Source organism: Macrobrachium rosenbergii, chromosome 54 (genome assembly GCF_040412425.1).
Source record: "Macrobrachium rosenbergii isolate ZJJX-2024 chromosome 54, ASM4041242v1, whole genome shotgun sequence".
Lineage (NCBI taxonomy): Eukaryota > Metazoa > Arthropoda > Malacostraca > Decapoda > Palaemonidae > Macrobrachium > Macrobrachium rosenbergii.
Genome location: NC_089794.1, coordinates 21,607,933 through 21,627,152, shown reverse-complemented (window position 1 = coordinate 21,627,152; position 19,220 = coordinate 21,607,933). Strand labels below are relative to the sequence as shown.

At 39.8% G+C, this 19,220-nt stretch overlaps 2 protein-coding genes across 7 annotated transcripts in view; one reads left to right on the top strand and one right to left on the bottom strand.

Moving 5' to 3' along the window:
* Nucleotides 1-14,368, top strand: part of LOC136834848 (uncharacterized) — a 25,484-nt gene extending 11,116 nt beyond the window's left edge. For 3 of the 4 annotated variants that reach the window (XM_067097630.1, XM_067097634.1, XM_067097632.1), the window contains 6 exons: nucleotides 1,505-1,598; nucleotides 1,983-2,215; nucleotides 2,640-2,726; nucleotides 3,314-3,438; nucleotides 3,869-3,931; nucleotides 13,283-14,368. In XM_067097630.1, the coding sequence (XP_066953731.1) occupies nucleotides 1,505-1,598; nucleotides 1,983-2,215; nucleotides 2,640-2,726; nucleotides 3,314-3,438; nucleotides 3,869-3,931; nucleotides 13,283-13,285 (605 nt within the window). In that variant the 3' untranslated portion in view covers nucleotides 13,286-14,368. The remainder of the gene's footprint in view (nucleotides 1-1,504; nucleotides 1,599-1,982; nucleotides 2,216-2,639; nucleotides 2,727-3,313; nucleotides 3,439-3,868; nucleotides 3,932-13,282) is intronic. The other variant, XM_067097633.1, reaches the window with a different exon arrangement.
* LOC136834847 (piggyBac transposable element-derived protein 4-like) lies at nucleotides 6,017-19,220 on the bottom strand. Of its 3 annotated transcripts, none has more exons than XM_067097627.1 (4): nucleotides 19,107-19,220; nucleotides 12,276-12,627; nucleotides 11,904-12,084; nucleotides 6,017-7,857 (listed from the first exon to the last, which is right to left on the bottom strand). In XM_067097627.1, exon 4 carries the CDS (start codon nucleotides 7,833-7,835, stop codon nucleotides 6,033-6,035), a length of 1,803 nt encoding a protein of 600 aa, XP_066953728.1. In that variant the 5' UTR covers nucleotides 7,836-7,857; nucleotides 11,904-12,084; nucleotides 12,276-12,627; nucleotides 19,107-19,220; the 3' UTR covers nucleotides 6,017-6,032. The 3 variants fall into 3 exon arrangements, with proteins under 3 accessions (XP_066953728.1, XP_066953729.1, XP_066953730.1); XM_067097628.1 differs by having other exon boundaries at nucleotides 12,481-12,627; nucleotides 19,107-19,195; XM_067097629.1 differs by lacking the exon at nucleotides 11,904-12,084 and having other exon boundaries at nucleotides 19,107-19,199.

Genomic DNA, 19,220 nt, shown 5'->3' with positions numbered 1-19,220 from the left:
AATCAGTAAGCAAACTGGTGTGAAGCCAAGAACTGTGATGAACCTTGTTGCTAAGTTTCGGGCGGCGGGCGGGGTCAGACGTACCCCTCCATGGTAATATTCCCAGGAGGCCCCAATTGGTTTCTGAGAGGTCCCTGTCTGTATTGAGGAGGCAGGGGGACTGTTGTCCTTCTCACTCTCTCAGCCAATTCAAGGAAGAAAACCCCGTTATCTTAGGAGAGCTACATGTTCGAACCATTCAGCGTTACTTGTCTGAGCAGTTAGGGTTCGAGAAAGTGGTGGCGCCAAAGAACAAATTAGCCGACGATCACATGAAGAAACAAAGTTTATTATAAGAAATATGGACATTGTTGTGTAGATGAATGGAAAAAAGTGTTATTCATAGACAAAGCCACTTTTCACTGTTCATCTGGGAATCCAACAAGTTTGGGGGAGCCCATGTGTGAAGAAGTTTGACGCCAAGCTCATTCAGCCTCGTGAGAAGTTTCCTCAAGAGGTAACGGTATGGGGTCCTGTAGGTTATAATGGGGTTAGTGAACTGAGCGTTTTTGAGAAGAATGAACACGTGAACCAACACATTTATTTCACCGTGCGCAACCTGTATTTGGAGGACTCTTTTGAGAAAACAGGCACAAGCATCTTTCAACAGGATGGAGAAAGTTGCCACACGACCCCGCTAATCTGAACTGGTTTTCTGACTGTGGAATTGGCCTCATAAGTAACTGGCACCCAACTCCCTGGACTTTTCTCCTATTGAGAATCTGTGGGCCAATGTAAATCAGTGTTTGCAAAACATTGGTTGTTCTAGCGGACAAATTAAAGGCTGCTATACGTGTTGCCTGGGATAGCATCACGCCGGAGATTTGTAGGAACCTCATTGAAAGTGTTCCACAACGCCTTCAGGGCCCCAAGGATAACAAGTTCAGTGTCACGAAGTATTAATGAAGCATTGGTGAGCACCCAGAACAAATTTCAAGTAGTAACTAATAATAGTTATTGAATTAAGGTTCCCAAAATTTTGAGGGCGGAAAAAAGTGGCGGACAGCAAAGGTTTTTGTCTCAAGGTCATTCAGCACGGATAGGGAAATTGACAGTAAGAAGGTTTGAAAGGTGTAACAGAAGGAAAACTTGACAGTTGCAGTATGAAACAATTGTTAGAGAGGATGGAAAGTCATATGGAAGAAAGAGAATATGAATGGAGGTACAGTAAAAGGAATGGAAGTGGTTGCAGCTAGGGGCCGAAGGGATGCTGCAAAGACCCTTAAGTAATGCCTACAGGGCACCACGTGAGGTGCACTGACAGCACTCTCCCCCCACAGGGGTAGGTCCCCTGAGTTCATGATAGGCCATAGGCCTAGGCAACAGGATTTTGTTTTCGAGTCAAGACAGCCAAAGAGCACCTTGCGAGAGTAACTCCATCTGTGAAAGTGTAGACTTGTATCCTAGGAATAATACAGATTACTTATGAAATTTGTAATTTTTTAACATACTTGTATCATTTCAGGTTATGAGTACTTTCCAGAGAAGTGGATAGCAAAAGATGAAATCATGCCAGGTGGGAGAAACTGCAAAATGTTAACAGAAGGTGTCAGATGCCGGTAAGTTTGTTGTGTCATTTTTCACATTTGGTTAAAGATTATTCATCTGATAACATATGTAAGGAAGTATTCAGTTTTGAACCAGTGATCAGGCAGTTTAGGAATGGAATATAGAATTTAGAAAAGTTTTAGGAATGGAATATAAAATTTAGACCAAAGGGCAAATGTTGGGACCTATGAAGTAATTCAGCACTAAAGGGGAGATTGAGAGTAAAAAGGTTTTAAAGGTATATCACGAGGAAAACTTCACAGTTGCATTATGAAACAATTGTTAGGAGAGGGTGGAAAATAAGATGATAGCAAAGGAAGACACTGACAGCACCACCTCCCTATGGGAAATACTGTATACCTGTGAGGATTATGTTCTTTTCTTATGAGTTCCAGGTCTCCTTCACCAGTCCCTGGTACAAGCACCCGTCGTTCAAGGTCTTCCAGCGGTAGTTCGATAAGAAGTCTGTCACCTGTCCAGCATCAGGATAAGTTGAACACAACCATTGAGCTGGATTCTCGAAGTCCATCCCCCAAAAGGAAAGCAACAAGACGAACTTCCAGATCTCCAGAGCTTGCCAAATATCGAAACAGGAGTCCTCCACCCATTACTATTGCTAGTAGTTTTTGTAAGTGCAGCTTCATGTCCTGTAATAAGTTAGATTGTTTGATTAAGTTTTCCAGTACTTAGTGTGTATAATAATATTGACATGATCTGAAATTCTTATTTTCTCTTTATCTTAGTTCCTCATTGGACGGGTCGGTATCGTACTCGGCTAGCACTTTGCTGGGCCCGCTGTTCGACTCCCCGGCCAGCCAGTGAAGAATTAGAGGAATTTATTTCTGGAGGTAGAAATTCATTTCTCGCTATAATGTGGTTCGGATTCTGCAATAAACTGTAGGTCCCGTTGCTAGGTAACCAGTTGGTTTGTAGCCACGTAAAACAAGTCTGATCCTTCGGGCCAGCCCTAGGACAGCTGTTAATCAGCTCAGTGGTCTGGTTAAACTAAGGTATACTGAACTTTTCTCTTTATCTTATGTTACCAAATACAGGGGCCAACGATAAAAGTGCGCAGGTACACGATGTGGAAGACATAGCTGTGAGGCTGAACTTTGTGGTCAAGACGATGCATATGCCAGGTAAGTTCATCTCTTTTAGTATCTCTTTGTTCCCCGCGGGGACGGGTTAGTGATGTCAGTGCACCTCACACGGGGCAGTGTAGGCATTACTAAGGGTTCTTTGCAGCGTCCCCAGCCGCAACCCCTTTCATTCCTTTTACTATACCTCCGTTCGTATTGTCTTTCATCCATCTTACTTTCCTTCCTCTCCTAACAATTGTTTCAACAATGTTGTCAGCACTGAATGACTTCGTAGGTCCCAGTACTTGTCCCTTGACATAAATTTTATGTTCCAATTCCTTTTGTCTTAGTTTTAATAACTGGAATGTTTCATCATACAGTAATAGTTTTAAGTCAAGCACAGTAGTAGCATGTATATTCTGGAATTGTGCCTGAAATTTGTTTCCATATTGCTTACTAAGAGTAATTATACTTGGCTAATACTGTACTGGTAAAAACTCAGCACTGCAAGTATGTGGATTAACCTAATGCCTTACAAGACAGTACAGTACTGTAGACTGTACAATAAATACTGTACACATCATAAAATAAAATAAAAATAAAAGGTGGATACTGGTATAAGGATTGTTTTAATGTTTCTTTCCCAGATTCAACCTTGGTTACAAAAAATGATGTAGAGGCTTGCGTTAATCAGATGTTCGCCATATCCCATATATTGCACAAGTGGGAGCTTGCACAGCAACCTGGACCTACGAGGGACAGGCGAATTTCGGTAAGTACATTTATTTTTGAGGTACTGCGTGACTCTGATGTTCGTTATTTCTTGTTAGGATATTGAATTTATTCTTGGACCATTCCAGAGAGCCCGCTGACTTCCAGCCAGGTTACTGCCAGAGTTAATATGTTTGGAAATTGATTTGTAATTTGACACTGACTTTCATATCTGCATAACTGAATATTTTACGTAGAGGACAAATGTATTAGACTCTTACGCAATACAGTATATAGTTAAATTGCCGTGTACTCTCCTTTCATGTTTTGTTGGAAGTTTTATGGTCATTAGCGATGATAGTCACAAATCTAGAAGTCTGTGTTGTTATATATGTTGCATAACAACCTGTTGCAGTGTTACCCGATTCTCCCATTTCTATTTAAAGGACACTGGAGTCAAGCGTTTAATTTTTCTACAATGTATTCCACAGGTACTGGAAAAAATGATGGGACAGATCAAGTTCAGGTTGATGCCAATAGTCGAAAACATGCTGGTTAGTGTTCAGAGGCTTTTTTTTGATGAAGATATTTCTTGGAACTTGAGTATTATGGTGCCCTAATCATTTTTCATGCGTGTCAGTTCCCAGTTATTGGCAGTCCGGTTTTACGGTACTTGTGTAGCAACAAAAATCGCCGATTTCCGCTTATTGGCGCTGATAATTTGGTATTGGCGCCAGTACACACCTAACAGAGGAACCGATATCTGGTTATTGGCTCCAGTAAGTGCCGAAAATTGCTGATTTTTGGTTATCGGCGATTTTCGCTTAAAGTCACACACCGTCAGAACGGAACCCCCACCAATAACTGGGGACTGGATTTTATTCGTCGTAGGAAATTAATGTACCTTGAAAAAGAGCAAAATGCTACTCTCTATTAATATTGTATTCATAATCTTCCAACAGTAATACAACATTTTTCTTTTGGATATGTAAAATTAAAATAACTTACACTTTACTGGGTTGACAAACTACCGTGAAGGTTACCAGGGATGGTTACTAGAATCTTATTGCATCAAAGATAACCTTAGTAAACGTAAACTGGCTTCTCAACAGATAGCAGTCAATTTTCTACCTTGTTTTTCTCAAGTCAGGGTTTTATTATCAGTTACTGTACAGTAAACCCCCCGTATTCGCGGGGGATGCATACCGCACCCCCCGCAAATAGCTAAAATCCGCGAATACTTAAAACCCCTCTAAAAACACTATAAACTATCAAAATAGGCAGTTCTAAAACACAAAAAAACCTCAAAAAATGCTTCTACCCAAGTATATTAATAGTTTTATCACAAAAAGTGCAATTAGTCATGAAAATATAGTAATTAGTGAATATTTCTCAGTGAAAAATACCGCAAATGGGCGAATTTTCCACGAATAATGGGTAGATGCATTCCACAGAGAAATCCGCGAATACGTGAGTCCACGAATAGTGAGACCGCGAATACGGGGGTTTACTGTATTTGCTGTTAGGAGATACTGCCAAAAAATTAGTTAACTGATCCACGTTTCATTGACATTTACTGATATACTAAAATTGGATTCTTGTAAGGCCGTGTGATTTCAATTTTTGAAGATAATGAAACTCATTGTTTTAGGACCAAATGTAGTTCCAAGTTATCAGCTAAGAGCCTGCACACATTGTAAAGCGTATTACGTCAATATCTCGAAATGAGAGCTTTTTCGTAACGTTATACATATCATCTGTGGGTTTGTTAACCGAACTCTTTTTGTGAAATACTTCACAGTAGTTTCATTATTACTGCTCAGTGTCTGTTCACATGTACATTTGTGGCCTCGGTAGTTTACCCTACTCTTAAAAATGTCACTGGCTGATAGCTTTCCAAAATTTACCTTTACAACAGAGATAGATATCATTAACTAGTGCTGTTAGATCCTGTTTTTATAACATATATATAATAGAAATGAAATATTCCGTTAAAACTGCCTTAAATGGAATATTCTGTTAAAATTGCTTTGTGGTAAAACAAAAATGATCTGTTGTAACTTGCACTAGACCTATAGCATTAGTCTTCTTTTTTAAGCCAAAAATACAGAAAGCTGGCCACTGACAATAAAGATAAGAAGGATAGTTTTCTAACCAATAAAACTAATATATATTAATGAAGAGATTGTCTTTGTGACTACCATAAACAATGTACATTTCAAAATGTAAACAAAACAAGTGTGCAGTTCGTATCTACAATATAACATTATACATGGTTAATCCATTCTCCTGTTGCGCGAGTTCGTAATGCAAGTTACAACTGTAGGCTCAGAATTGTCTTAATATCAACTGCAGTAATATAAGATCCATTAAAAAATCAGAAGCAAATCGAACCCATTTCATGAATCAGAGTAAAAGTGATGTTTTAAAATAACTGTTTTGATTGAAAATTTGTAATCTTATGCCAGTGGTTAACATCTATTGTATTACACAAAAATAGATACATGATACTGCAGTATAAAATGTATTTCAAAAGTGGGTGGTGGTTACGGGAAAATTTTTTCTTGGTTAGACTCCAGGTATTTTACTGTCGAAAGCCATTTCACTAGTTTTCAAGGTGTTCAAGTAAAAGACAAAAATTGTTCCATGTAATCACTACAATTTTATTTTGTTGTGAAATTTAGTGAAGCATACAGGACAGATACCCCCTTGACACTTCGGGCAGAAGTAGCACGAACGTACCCTTTTAGGATGGCCTGCTATACAGTTCCTTTTTTTACCCGCTGGCAGTTTGACAAGCCTATGCCCGTCATCTGTAGATAGTGCCACATGGGATGGGGTAGCAATTGGTTCATCGAGTGGCAGTGAGGCTGCATGTAACTGCTCCCGACTGCGTCTTTTCCTGATAATTTTCACCGGCTGGTAGTTCTGGACTAGTGACTCAACCAAGGAAACTGTGAATTTGTACTTCCATAAGGGAGGCCTATCCGATGTATTTGCTACATACAATACGTAGCTGTTAAGGACAGCCATCCCAATTAAAGAAAAGGCTACTTTGTTAGTCCATTTCTCTGTCTTGCATTCTGCAAGATACGAACAGAGATTAATGTCCTTCTTTTGCACACTGCCCATGACGTGATTGTGGTTTTCAGCAGTTCCTGGAAGTGTCTTGTCTGCATTTTCTGCTCTGTGCACAGTTGTATATCCTTCTTTGGAAGAAGTTGATAAAAGAACAGAAGTTTTCTTGCCCTTCTTGTAAGCGACACATGACAATGGACCTTTCCTATACTCTGAAACTTGTTTGTTTTTCAGTGTTTTCTTTATAGCACCCATAGGCAATCCTTGACAATTTGTATTAACTGCTCCAGCTGCTGTTGTACCTCTCCGCCACAGATCAAGAAAGAGCTTCGGTGAAGAAAAGCAGTTATCTAGTCTAAGATGATGGCCTTGATGAAATACCCCTGCTTTCTCCATTAGTCGCATAACACGGTCACATTTGGCGATATCTCCACTTACTTGCACATTATCTTTACCCTTGCACACCTCAAATGTGAGTACATACCCTGATGTTGCCTCACATAAACACCAAACCTTCATTCCAAATTTAGCATGGTGCTTGCTTGGTATGTAATGACACAATTGAGGGGTCTTACCTCTGCAACCAATAATTCTCTCATCAATATATATTTCTCTGTCCGAGCAGTAATGCTGTTTGAAAGTCTTTTGGAAGTGATCAGTTACTGGTTGAATTTTATACAGTTCATGTGACAGGTCGGCGGGGGTTGGAATTTTTGAGTTATCTGCAAAGTGCAGAAATTTCAACATCAGTTCAAATCTCTCTCGATTGAAGTGATTAGGGAACCAAGGTGTTGCCTGACTTGGATTTGTACAATCCCAATATGCCCTTACAGTTGGTTTTTTAATGAGACCCATGTTCAAGAAAACTCCTACAAAAGCATACATTTCATTAACAGACGTCTGACCTTGCTTGATCCATAAGTGGACGGTGGACCTTTTCTTTTGTTGTAGGTAATCTGTATGAGATTGGATCCACTGACTTGCATACAGGTTTGTTTCGTCAACAACTTTCTGGATGAAACTCTCAGTAATATAAAGCTTCAGGTATTCTATTGGTAGTGCATCACTTTCTGGGGGAAGTATTGGCCCACAGTGACCTGTGTAAGTTACAGTAGGTGGCCCAGTTCCATCAAGTGAATCCGGCATCCAATCCTCATCTCCATTGTTGTAATTCCCCATGAGGTCGTCATCGATTTCAACCTTCACAAATTCAATTTCATATTTTGCATCATTGTCACTGTCACTGATATCATGATCGGGAACAAACTCTTCCTCACTTGTGTCATCATCAGAACCAAACTCTCCCTCACTGGTGTCATAGGTATCACTATCACCATCAGTGTCTGATTGGAGAAAACCGTCCTCATTTTCATCATCCATGATAATTACTGTTATTATAACTCTGAAATAATATCATAATGTCAAAAAATTAGCCTTCAAAACCATATATATACAATACATATCTAAAAGGTTACATTTTTATACTGCAGACCAAAATAAATTTTTGAAGCAACCAGTATTTTTCATAGGTATACAAACCAGAGACTTTCATAGAGAGTATCCTTCAGCCAAGCTGGAACGGCAATTGAAATCATGGGAACCGGGTAGTTAAAATTGTGGAGAAGTTGCGGGGGAGCCTTGCTTGTCCCACACTCACCCTTTCTTCTTTTCTTCAGCCACAAGGATAAAGTGAGGTGGCTGAGGTGGGTAAAACTTACCTGGTTTGTTTGCCCAGGAAAAATACAAATTGCTTCACAAATTTGCTACTTGTTTGTACAGGGGTACAACCATCACGCCATCATATATGGAGGCTTTCACCTTAGGAGAGGGGTAGTTCCAAGAGAGGGGTAGTTCCAGGAGAGGGGTAGTTCCAGAAGGAGAAAAAGGGAGTTGAATTCCAACCAGAAATGCCATGCACCTGGTTGCCTATGCAAGCAAAGGCTGCAACAACTCCTGTACCTCTGATGAAAGGAAGTCCTGAGAGGTAAGGCCTTGTTCCCAAGATCCCTGAAAATTAGGGGGAGCCCAAGTAGGAACAACAATTTTGTAGAACCATGAAATCTCCTGCAGGAATTGGCAAAAGTTTGTTCAGTTTTAACATGTACCTCAGCCCAGACATGCTTAGGAAGGAAAAGGAAAAGGAAAAGGAAGGGATAACTAAACATTCCCCATTCACTCTTCATACAAGGACATAATTACAATTACTCTGATTACTTTACGGGTACCTGGATGGGACCCGTAACCACACAACTTGTTGAGCAGCCACTACCTGTCCCAAGGAGAACAGCTAAGGACTTCTGGGCGACATCTCTCACGTAGAATGAGGTAAAGATAGTCTGGATACACCAGACACCTGCCCTCATTACCTGAAGTATCAAAAAATCCTTCGTAAAGGCAAGCGATGGTTCCGTGGCGATGAATTCGAGTGCTCTTGAGCAGAAAGGGAGGCCAGGCTCCTCCAGAGAAAAATTGTTGACCCGCCTGATAATCTCTCGGTTAGAAGCCAGAAAGAAAGGGTGTTCCTAGATGTCTTCTTGTGCCTACCTGTACTAATGAAAAGTCTCCTCCACTGCAGTTTCAAGGCTTGGGTCTTTTGCAGGGTGTGGACCAGGCACAACAATACTGCATCCATATCTCAACCAACGTAGTCTCAGAGCGAAAGAGTCAAGAAACTCTCAGACCTCTCATCCAGAATGGAAGGATTGCGAGTTCAGCTACAAACTCCTGAACAAGAGGGATCCCCACCCTTCCCAGTGCCAAATGAGCAAAGGCAGGCCATGCAGTTCCCCAACTCTCTCCACTGAGGCTAAAGCTAAGAGAAAGACAGTCTCTCATGTTGGATTTCTGTCTGATGAACACAACAGAGGCTCATAGGGAGGATTGCAAGATTTCTTAACACCATCGACTCAGACCTCCTAGGGAGGGAAAAACTGCTCAATGTTTCTCTTACACATGGGTAACTCTACCAATGTGGTGAGATCTAAACCTGACAACCTGAGATAAGGTTAAGCAATATCCCCTTACAGTAAGCGGTGAGAATTGTTTGTTGAGATGGAGGAAGACAAGGAAATCTGCAATCCGCAGAACAGGTACCCTGACTGGAGAGCAACCCCTTCCACTACACCAATTGCAGATGCTGGCTCCCTTTCCTTGATATATGTTTGAAAAAGGAGTGATGGAGGTATCCACACATTTTTCCCACTACTCTGCAAGAAAAGCTGGGTGACCTTCACCCAAGAAGGTGGAAAGATTGACCTGCCTGGTGATACTTGTAAATGTGTGGTTGACACAATGGGGGGCAACTTTCTTAGCGCCTTGACCAGGAGTGTTGGCAGATCTGCATACCACTCGGCATGTGGCCAGCGAGGGGCCAACAGAGTCATCCAAAAACCTGGGGTAAAGGACACTGTTGCTCACCTTGCAGATAAGACTGAAAGGTAGAAAAGCACACGTCCAAATGTCCCAGTTATGTTGGAATGCATGCATCCTCCATCACAACCCGTGGGTCTGGGACTTGGGGACACAAGTGGGGAAGTTTTCTGTTCAGTCTGGTTGCGAACAGGTTGATCATGTGGGACCCCCATACATCAAAAAACCTCTCTGCTAATCGGGTTGGAGGGACCACTCTGTCCCCACTACCTGACTGGCAATAGCTGATCCACTAGAATATTCCACTAGCCTAGGAATGTATCTGGATGTCAACTTGACACCTTGTAGAGTCACCCAGTAGTGAATCTGTAATGCTGCTTGGCACAGGTTCCAAGACACTCACTCCCTCCCCATCCCCCATGCCAGATAGCGTTGCAGATTCATGAGTGGGTGGCTCTCCAAGATGTCAAGTTGATAGCGAGATACATTCTGGGCCGGTGGATTATTCTTGTGGATCACCTATTGCCAGAGTCAGGTAGTGTGGATAGAATGTCCCTCCATCCAGAGTAATGGACAGGTTTTTCGATGTATGGGAGTACCCCTTGGGAGTAACCCTTGATCAACCTACTGGCAACCAGACTGAACATAAAACTTCCTCTCTTGTTCCCAAGTCCCAGACCCATGGGTTGTGATGGAGGATACATTCCACCAGCATCCCTGGGACAGCCAGGATGTGTACACCTTTCCACCTTTCAGTCTTCTCTGTAAGGTGATTAACTGTTTTCTTCACCCCAGGTTTTCAGATGACTCTGGTAGCCCCTTGCTGGCCACACACTGAGTGACACGTTCAAGGTGCCAAGAGAGTTGGCCCCATTGTGACATTCCCAGATCTGTAGGCACCATCAGTCAGGTCAGTCATCTCCACCTTCTCCGGTGGAGGTTATCCAGCGTCTCAGGCAAGAGAGAGAGGCTTTCCTTGCAGGGTTTGCAAATATATATCAAGGAATGTGGGCCATCTTCTGCAATTGGTGTCGTAGAAGGGGTTGCTCTCCAGTCAGAGTATCTGTTCAGCTCCTCACCACAGCCACTGGTGGATCACTCTAGTAAATGAGTAAGTCACTGGAACTGCAAAAAGCAGTAGCAGACACGTCAGTAGTTAGCTGGTTAGTCTCTCTTTCCGTGAACGAGTCCAGGAATGCAGCATGTGGCGGACTACCTGTAACATTCAAGTTCACCAGTTTTTGTAAGGTAGTCAAGAGGATAATTCTTTGGCTTCATCCTCCTCACATGAGGATGAATAGGTTTTGCAAAGGGTAACATATCCTTCCTAGGAGGGGAGGAGCTAGAGTTAGAAGGAAGAGGAATGGTAGCTGGAGGCAAGAGGGTTCTAGAAGGATTTGGTGACATTTCTGGCAGTGATACCCTCCACAGAACTTGGCAAAAGAGACAAGAGGAGCAACCTCTCTTGGCGGCAACCAAAGAAGGATCAAAGTGGTGAGCCAGAAGCAGGCAGGGGATGACCCCCATGTTAACTACCTTCTTTATCAAGATTCAACAACCATTTCATCTCGCGATGCAGGATACTCCAAATATGAAAGTCAGTGGTCGTATCCCTGTAAGAAAAATTATTTTTTTTACACAAAAATATTAAACACTCACTCCTGCAAGCAATGTTCTTTTTACTGCACCTTTACGCAACATATTTTGTTAAAAACAAAACATAGCAGTGTGTTACATTTCAAAAAATCTTTTGTATTAACTCTCACTTTTGACTGAAATTTACTTGGCCAACACCTATGCAATGCTTCGCTAAAATTTTGTTATTATGAAGTAAATTAATTGCAGTACTCATAAATTGCAAAAAACAAATATGCATATATTTTGGCTTCAAACACCGAAAAAAGAAATCATGCAAGCTTTGTGCTTTAGTTAATAACCAAAACATCAGTAGAAATATTTATGTATTTCAGTCAGTTTGATAAACTAGGTTAACACTTCTAATTGAAATTCACTTCTATACAGTATTTTGTGTTTACTATATAATAACATAACATGCATGAGAAATATTTCCCGACTCACCAGCAAAAAGATGCATGTGTCTTCCAAAGTTAAAACCCAAATTAATGCTTTGATTGTTTGCTATTCTGTTTAGTGGAATTTAATCCCCATTCCAGAGACGTGTGCTACCCAGCTTAGCTTCTCCAGTGTGTTTCTGGGCACCAATGCTGAAGAGTTTGTAGCCTCACTATTTAACAAATTGCTGAAAATCATAAAAAAAAAAAAAAATTAGATTAACTGCCTAAAAGGGGGAAATTTAGTTACCCTGTCCAAAATCTAAACTTAACCCACATCTTGTTCACATGATCTTTGCTGTCTATATTTTTGCCTAGTGAAATTCACTTCAAGTAAAGAATACTTTTAATTAATGATCAAGTTTGCAAGCCTACTTACGCCCTCGTTCTTATGACACATCTTGTACTAAATCAGTGTGAGTGTCAGATTTCAATTCTGGTTCCCCCTTGAAGTTCAAACTCTTCTGGGCATATGTGATATTGGCAAAGATCTTGGCACACTTGTTACTTGTAAAATTCCAGTCGTCTGTGATCTTGAACAAATAAACTTTCCTTAAGTACTGAGATTTCGTTACATCACTCACTTTATAGATCTGATTACCACCTGTATGCCTGTGATCTTGTTCAACTTTGTCCTGTAGTCATCTTGTTCCTGAAGCAGAGCAACTGGCAAATGTATTCACAGGTCTTCATTGCAGCATCCCAGCATCACTTAGATGCCCAATGATTACCTGGAAATATATATTAGATTGAAAACTATGAAAGTCCTCAGGAAAAAGGAATTATTGTAATACTGAAATAAATAATGGTAGTGCCAAAACAACCCATGTCAACAGTTGGACATCAGCTTTAAAGGACGTAATTGGTGTCAAGATCAGCCAACATGCACTAGTGCTTTGTGAAAGAATAACTGACTCATCATTACTGGATTTATTTATTCTACAGGAAGTCCGGTCCTACCAGATGTAAAACCAAACCATATTGTTACCATTAATTTAAAGTTTTTACCAATGTTAAGCAACATACTTTTTGTGACACTTTTTTCATCATAAAGGAATTTAACCCCTAACTACTCTTCCAGTTTTAGTACTGCTTGTCTTATTTTTAGTATCACAGTATTAAATGTTAAAAAATTATTTATGAGTGCTGAATTTACCCCATGATCCCAAAATTGCAAATGTCTCCTCTTGGTAATATGTAGGGAGATTTTAAAATTCATGATTAAGTTTCTGTTTGTGTTAATTCACTTGTCCCCTCTAGTTTGGTGTAATGTACGGAACTTACCTTTCACTGATATTTTGCTATTCACAATGGTAAATTTTATTTACATTAGTTAAAGATATTTTTTCTGTCTGACATACTTATACCCTTTTTTGTATTTTACAGTAATTATGTAAGACTGCTCTAAAGATCTGCCCAAGATTTCAAATAGCCTGATGTTTGCAACTGAATGGAGGACCAAGACATCTCATAGAGAATGCTTTGGAAGGACAGGAGTTTTTTGGAAGGACAGGAGTTTTTATTGTGCTTTTATTTCCTCATTGTGTTATTATCAAGGCACGTCTGTTAAGCCTAACTTTCTGAGAGCTTTCGTTTGGTGAAAGAAAAGCACTGCATCAGCAGGCTTATTCTTTTTAGTTTGATAAGATATATCATTTTATGAGGAAACCAGCTTTGTTTTTATATGTACTGCACCCACAGTGATGCATATATGTGATTTATATATACACCTTTTTATTCAATAATGATGATGACAGGAGTGTGAGTTTGCCAAAAAATCTAGTCTAGTGTACTTTCCTACATAAAATAGATGCTAAGAAAATGTTGCAATGAACTGGCGTCTTTATTTTTATGTTTAATCATTTCGAGGGACAAGCCAGTTATTATTTCAGTAGTATGACGAAGTACAGTATTGTAAAATCTAATGAATTCATCTATACACAGTACTTCTTTTGTATGTAATCTCATTTCAGTTGGTCATGTGCACTGAAAATTTATTCCTGTGTGTGGAAGCTTCAGGTATTTACATCTCCATGCAGGAGGGATTGAAAGCTTCATTAAAACTAAATTATGGGACAAAGAATCTTGTCTTGTATTCTGAAATTTATCTCAGAATCCTTTTCCCTAACTATGAGTGGGGTGCCATAAAGAGCAACTAGTCCAGCTGCAGTAGTTTTTGCCTTCTACTTCTGAACTGTTTCCTTTGGTCTCTTCTCACCAACCTGTTCATCATCTCTAACTGTATTGTTTATATTTATCAACAGACACTTGAATGCCCCTATAACATTCCCTTGTTTTTAACTCCATGAACAAGTTGATGAGAGTGTAAAATTGACAATGGCCTTCAAGTTATAGAGATTACGATTGTTGTGCTTTAAAAAGATTTGGTGCTGTAATTCAGGTATTGTAGAATATTAAATATTTTTGTATATTTAAATCAGTTTTTAAGGAAAATAAAAAGTTTTACTAAAAGGTATTTCTTATAGGCCTGGATAAATGGTTTTAAGAGCACGAATGTAACTACTGTACTGACTTGCAAGGAACACTGCTTAACCCGTAAGGGACTGATTGATCCTCAGTGTGAAGTAAAACAGGTTTGGGGAGGTGGACGGATTGAGCTTCAGTGTGAAGCAGAATTACGCACCACTGTTATGGTAATAATGATTCGAAACAAAGGTGCCAATACTTCTATATGCTATAAATTCACCAATGGCAACTTTTATACAGACATGAGAGTTAGGCCAGTATCAGTAATGCTTGTGACTTCAAGGGGGAAAGTACTGCATCTCTCTCTCTCGCATGAGTCTTTTTGTAAATTTGCTTGTAAATATACGAAGGGGTTACGTTGTTTTTTGTTTTTGTCTTTTACGATAGTACGTCGGTTGTAAATGTAATTTTACAAAGAAAATTGCAAAGAAATATTAGAAAAAGCATGTAAAAGTAAAAAAAAAAGTTACTGAATCTTCCTTCTTGTAAATTTTATGTGAATATTTTACAACAAATATGCCAAAAATTTGTTACTGCTTTTATTTCTTATCTGTTTTGATACTGTGTGAGCAGTAATGGTAATTTTACAAAATACAATAAATTTATTTATTAGAAAAAGCATATATAAGTTGGTAAAATTTACGATTGTCTTGTAAATGAGGCCCCACAAGGGGTTGTAAATAGTCACTTTCAACTTCTCGTGGAAGGTAGGGAAAATTTGTTAGAATTTTTTTATTTATACAGTGTGAATGTACATGTCATTCTCTTTCCATTGATGTGATTTTTTTTTTTATTTTTCCGACCTCAAAGTTTCCCCGGTCTGGGGTGCTGCACACTGATAAATTATGCCGTCCCTTAAGGGTTAAACAGCATTCCTAAAGTAAGTGATGTTGGGATATTTATTGGGACGATGCCTAATCTTGTGATTCTTCATAAAACAATTCCAGTAGCCTTTGATGAAATTTAAAAACATTCAGTAATAATACAAAATACTGCGCTGAGACAATTTGTATTTATCCTATATAAAAAAACCAGCACAAGCTGGAAATGGTAATTAATTGACAATAGAGTTGGTGAATAGAGGATACCACCCATTCACCTGACAAACCAGCACACTGTCCTTTGGCATCAAGGAGTAAGATGGTCGAGGTGGGATTATGACAAAAGCTCTGGTTTGTATTCAAGAAAAAATCTAAATCTAAAAAAAAAAAAAAAAAAATTCCTACACAACCACAAATCACTGCCTTACATCTGGGAGACCCGCTCCTTAGGCGAGAGGATCTTCTCTCAAAATTCACTTGCAAGTTCAATATCTGCCAGATATCATTTTCCCAGTCGTGGTTCATGATCAAGGAAAGAATGACTCCTGTAACCTCATACAAGACCTGGCACAAGGGGCCAAAGGTAGACGGGGCCCTGAGCTCAAGTGAGTTTTGTCTGGAAGGCTTTGGAGAATCTTGCACCTCCTAAAGGAGGCCACCCATGAAGTACAGCACAGGGTCCAGATAATAAGGCCTCTAAACTAACCCGAACACATTAAAAGGGAGACAGAACACTGTTGTGTAGTCCAAATGAATTATGGTCGGTTCTAGCAAATACCTAGCCTGACTGCTGCCTCTTCACAAAGAGGAAGGAAAGGACGGAGAAAAACCAGTCATTCACCCATTCAACCCAAGCCTTATGTTACCCCAGCACCTTAAGAAAGATCCTTTTCTGTCCATGACAATAGGTAGCTCCCACAGGTCCTAAGTATAAAGAAGGTCTCCCATGGACTTGTGGGAGATATTCCTTGGGTAGAATGAAGTGAAGATGGTAGATTCTTGCCTTTATAACTAACAAAACAAGTTTCACTGAAATGCTGGGGATGGGGCAGTGCCTGACTCTGTGAGCTCTCGCCTACACTGGATGAACATATGCCTAACTCAGAATATATCTAACTGACAGTTCAATGGCATGGCGAGCCACCTGCTCTTGCATCTGCCGTGCCAACTGCTTGTTGATGTAAGCCCCTAATGTGACACTGTTGCTTATCAAAACTGCACTATGAAGTAGCCTATCACTTGACCATGTTGTACTTGCAGGGCTAGTAACACTGCATGCATTTCCAAGACATTGATGTGCACATGGAATATAAATTTTTAGGCCAAAAGCGCTGGGACCTATAGGTTATTCAGCGCTGAAAGGGAAATTGAGGATAAAAAGCTTTTAAAAGTGTATTGAGGAAAATCGGGCAGCTGCACTGTGCAACAACTGTTAGGAGAGGCTGGAAAGTAAGATGGAAGAAAGAGAAAATGAACGGAGGTACAATAAAAGGAATGAAAGGGGTTGCAGCTAGGGGTTGAAGGGACACTGCATAGAACCTCAAGTAATGCATACAGTGCAAGCATGTGAGGTGCACTGGTGGCACCATCCCCTAAGGGGGCTGTGCATATGAAAAGCCTCTCCTGTCCACACATGCTCTGGTCCAGATTCACCTGTTCTTTCCCATTCCAGTCTTCAAAATTGCATGCGAATGTTTTTTACCATGTTTCAGAGTGTGACAAACTTAATGCCATAGAAGCTCCTAGGAACCACCACTTACTTACATGTAAACTCTATGTTCTACACTCATCAAAAACAAATTACCTGGTCAATTTCTTCTAGGCCTAATTCATTTCTGCCAATTTTGCAAAGGAAAGTAAATTTTTCTAAGTCCCAGGCTAATGTAAACCTTGTCACACAGCACCTCACCTCTTAGTTCTTAAGATGACCGTACTGTGGCGGTCTCATCACCCAATTACCCAGTCATGGTTTTTTTTTTAATCCAGACAATCAGAATGAGTCTCAAAGGTATGGTCTAAATTTAGCTGTGCATGTTCCAGCCTCTAAAATGGAAGCACATGTTGTGAATATTTTTACCTGTTTCAAAATGTGACACATTCAACTCCTCAGAAACTCCTACGTACCATCACCACTTGCAAGTAAACTCTATGCTATTCAGAGACTCTGTACAACAGGCAGATTTCGATCGTATCTAAAAATAAACGAACACATTCATCTACTCAATGGCAACCCAAAACCACCTCCCAAACATGTTACTGTCCTGACCAAATGCAATACAACCTAGGTCATGCATTTCCACAATCAACTCCAAGAACTTGAAGAAAGTTAAACAAGGTTGAAGTCTGACGATTTCAACCTCACCGATTTTTAATAAGGTAAGCAGTTTGTCTGTACCCTGGCCCCCTAGCTAGGTCAGGCATGGAGCCCTACATCAGGTTAGATCAAGTTAAGGTTTCGTTAAGCCAGGCCACAACGCCCTAGGTAAGGTTAGGCTAAGGTTGTTTTAGTTATGTCATTGCTAATATCAGACTAAGTGTCCAGATATAAACTTAGAACCACCAATCTGCATCCTTATGCTATGGTAAAAAAGACAAAACAACGAATGGAGCTCTCAATATTACTAAGCTATTTATGCAATACCAACCATACAGTTTTAAAAACTTGCATTTTTTCGGACAGTTTGGATTCTAACCCACCAAAACTGACCAAGGCCAATAATCAGCATCTCTGCTTTTCCTGATACTATACAAATGAACAACACGAAGTGACCCATTGTTCTGCAATGACTACCATTCAGGTAATCCCAAGTGACACACGACGCCCAAACCTCGAAAACTGCAAACTTGCACTTTTGAGGCTATTAATATCCTGTTAGTACGATTCAGCCTACTGGACTTTCAAGCCTGAGTGCAATTTGGGGGGAGGAATGCAAAGTCACCAGTAGGATGTTACTTTAAATCATTCTGGACCTGAAAGTATAATTTTCCCATTTTAATGTGTGCTTTGGACGCTTCTGACGCTCGTTTCGGTCACAAATGCTCTGACCAACCTCACCTACCCTAACCGAACCTAGAGTACACAGTCCCTATCTAGTGTATAAGTTCATAGCACACATTAAGGTAAAACTGAAGACTATTACTGAAAGTAGAAACGTAAGACTGCAAATATCATAAATACAAACAAATGGCATAATAATAAACAAAGACATAAATAAATGGCATAATAATAAACAAAGACAAATAAAAGGCATAATAATAAACAAAGAAATAAAATGCATAACAAACAAAAACAAAACAAAAGTTACAACAAACAAAAACATAACAAAAGACATAATACACAAAAACAAACAATACCGTACATACCACAAACACAAACAAAAGACATAATAATAAACAGAAACAAACAAAAGTCAGCAAATATTAAGGTCAGTTTTACCCACATTAAAAGTTAAATTACACTTCCAGGTCTGAAACGTATTAATGTTATAAAATGAAATTTAACCAAGCCGACCTCAGTGTCGACAGACTGTGACCTAAGGTCAGATGACCTACATGAGGTCAGGTCATGGTAGATTAGGATGTGTCCGGGAGCCTAACCTACAAACTACCTTAAGCTACTCTTTTCCAGTCCCAAAACAAAAAGAAAAAAGAAAAAAAATTATTTCCTGTTTATTTCTGTGGTCCTCCATCACTGTTAACACACGTGTCCGTTATAAAGAGCTGACCGTGATATTTGCGACGGAAATAATGTCAAAATCGTCAAACTCGCGTCAGAAAAACACTGGCCCAATTTACCCTATTTTGGGGTCACTGCATTACTGGTTTAAAGTAACATTAACAATTATACATCTACAATTGTCTATACAATAGACTGAGATACCAAAAAATGTTAAAATATTCACCTTTCTGGGTTAAATTACACTTTGAATAACGAAGTATGACACTTTAACACTGACTGACCAGTTTTCGTATTTTGGGGCGATCAAGTGACAGGTGACGGGTCTTTCGATAAATCC

Bases quoted from the DNA above. Each gene is read 5' to 3' on its own strand.
- LOC136834847 (XM_067097627.1), bottom strand. From the start codon at position 7,835: ATGGATGATGAAAATGAGGACGGTTTTCTCCAATCAGACACTGATGGT.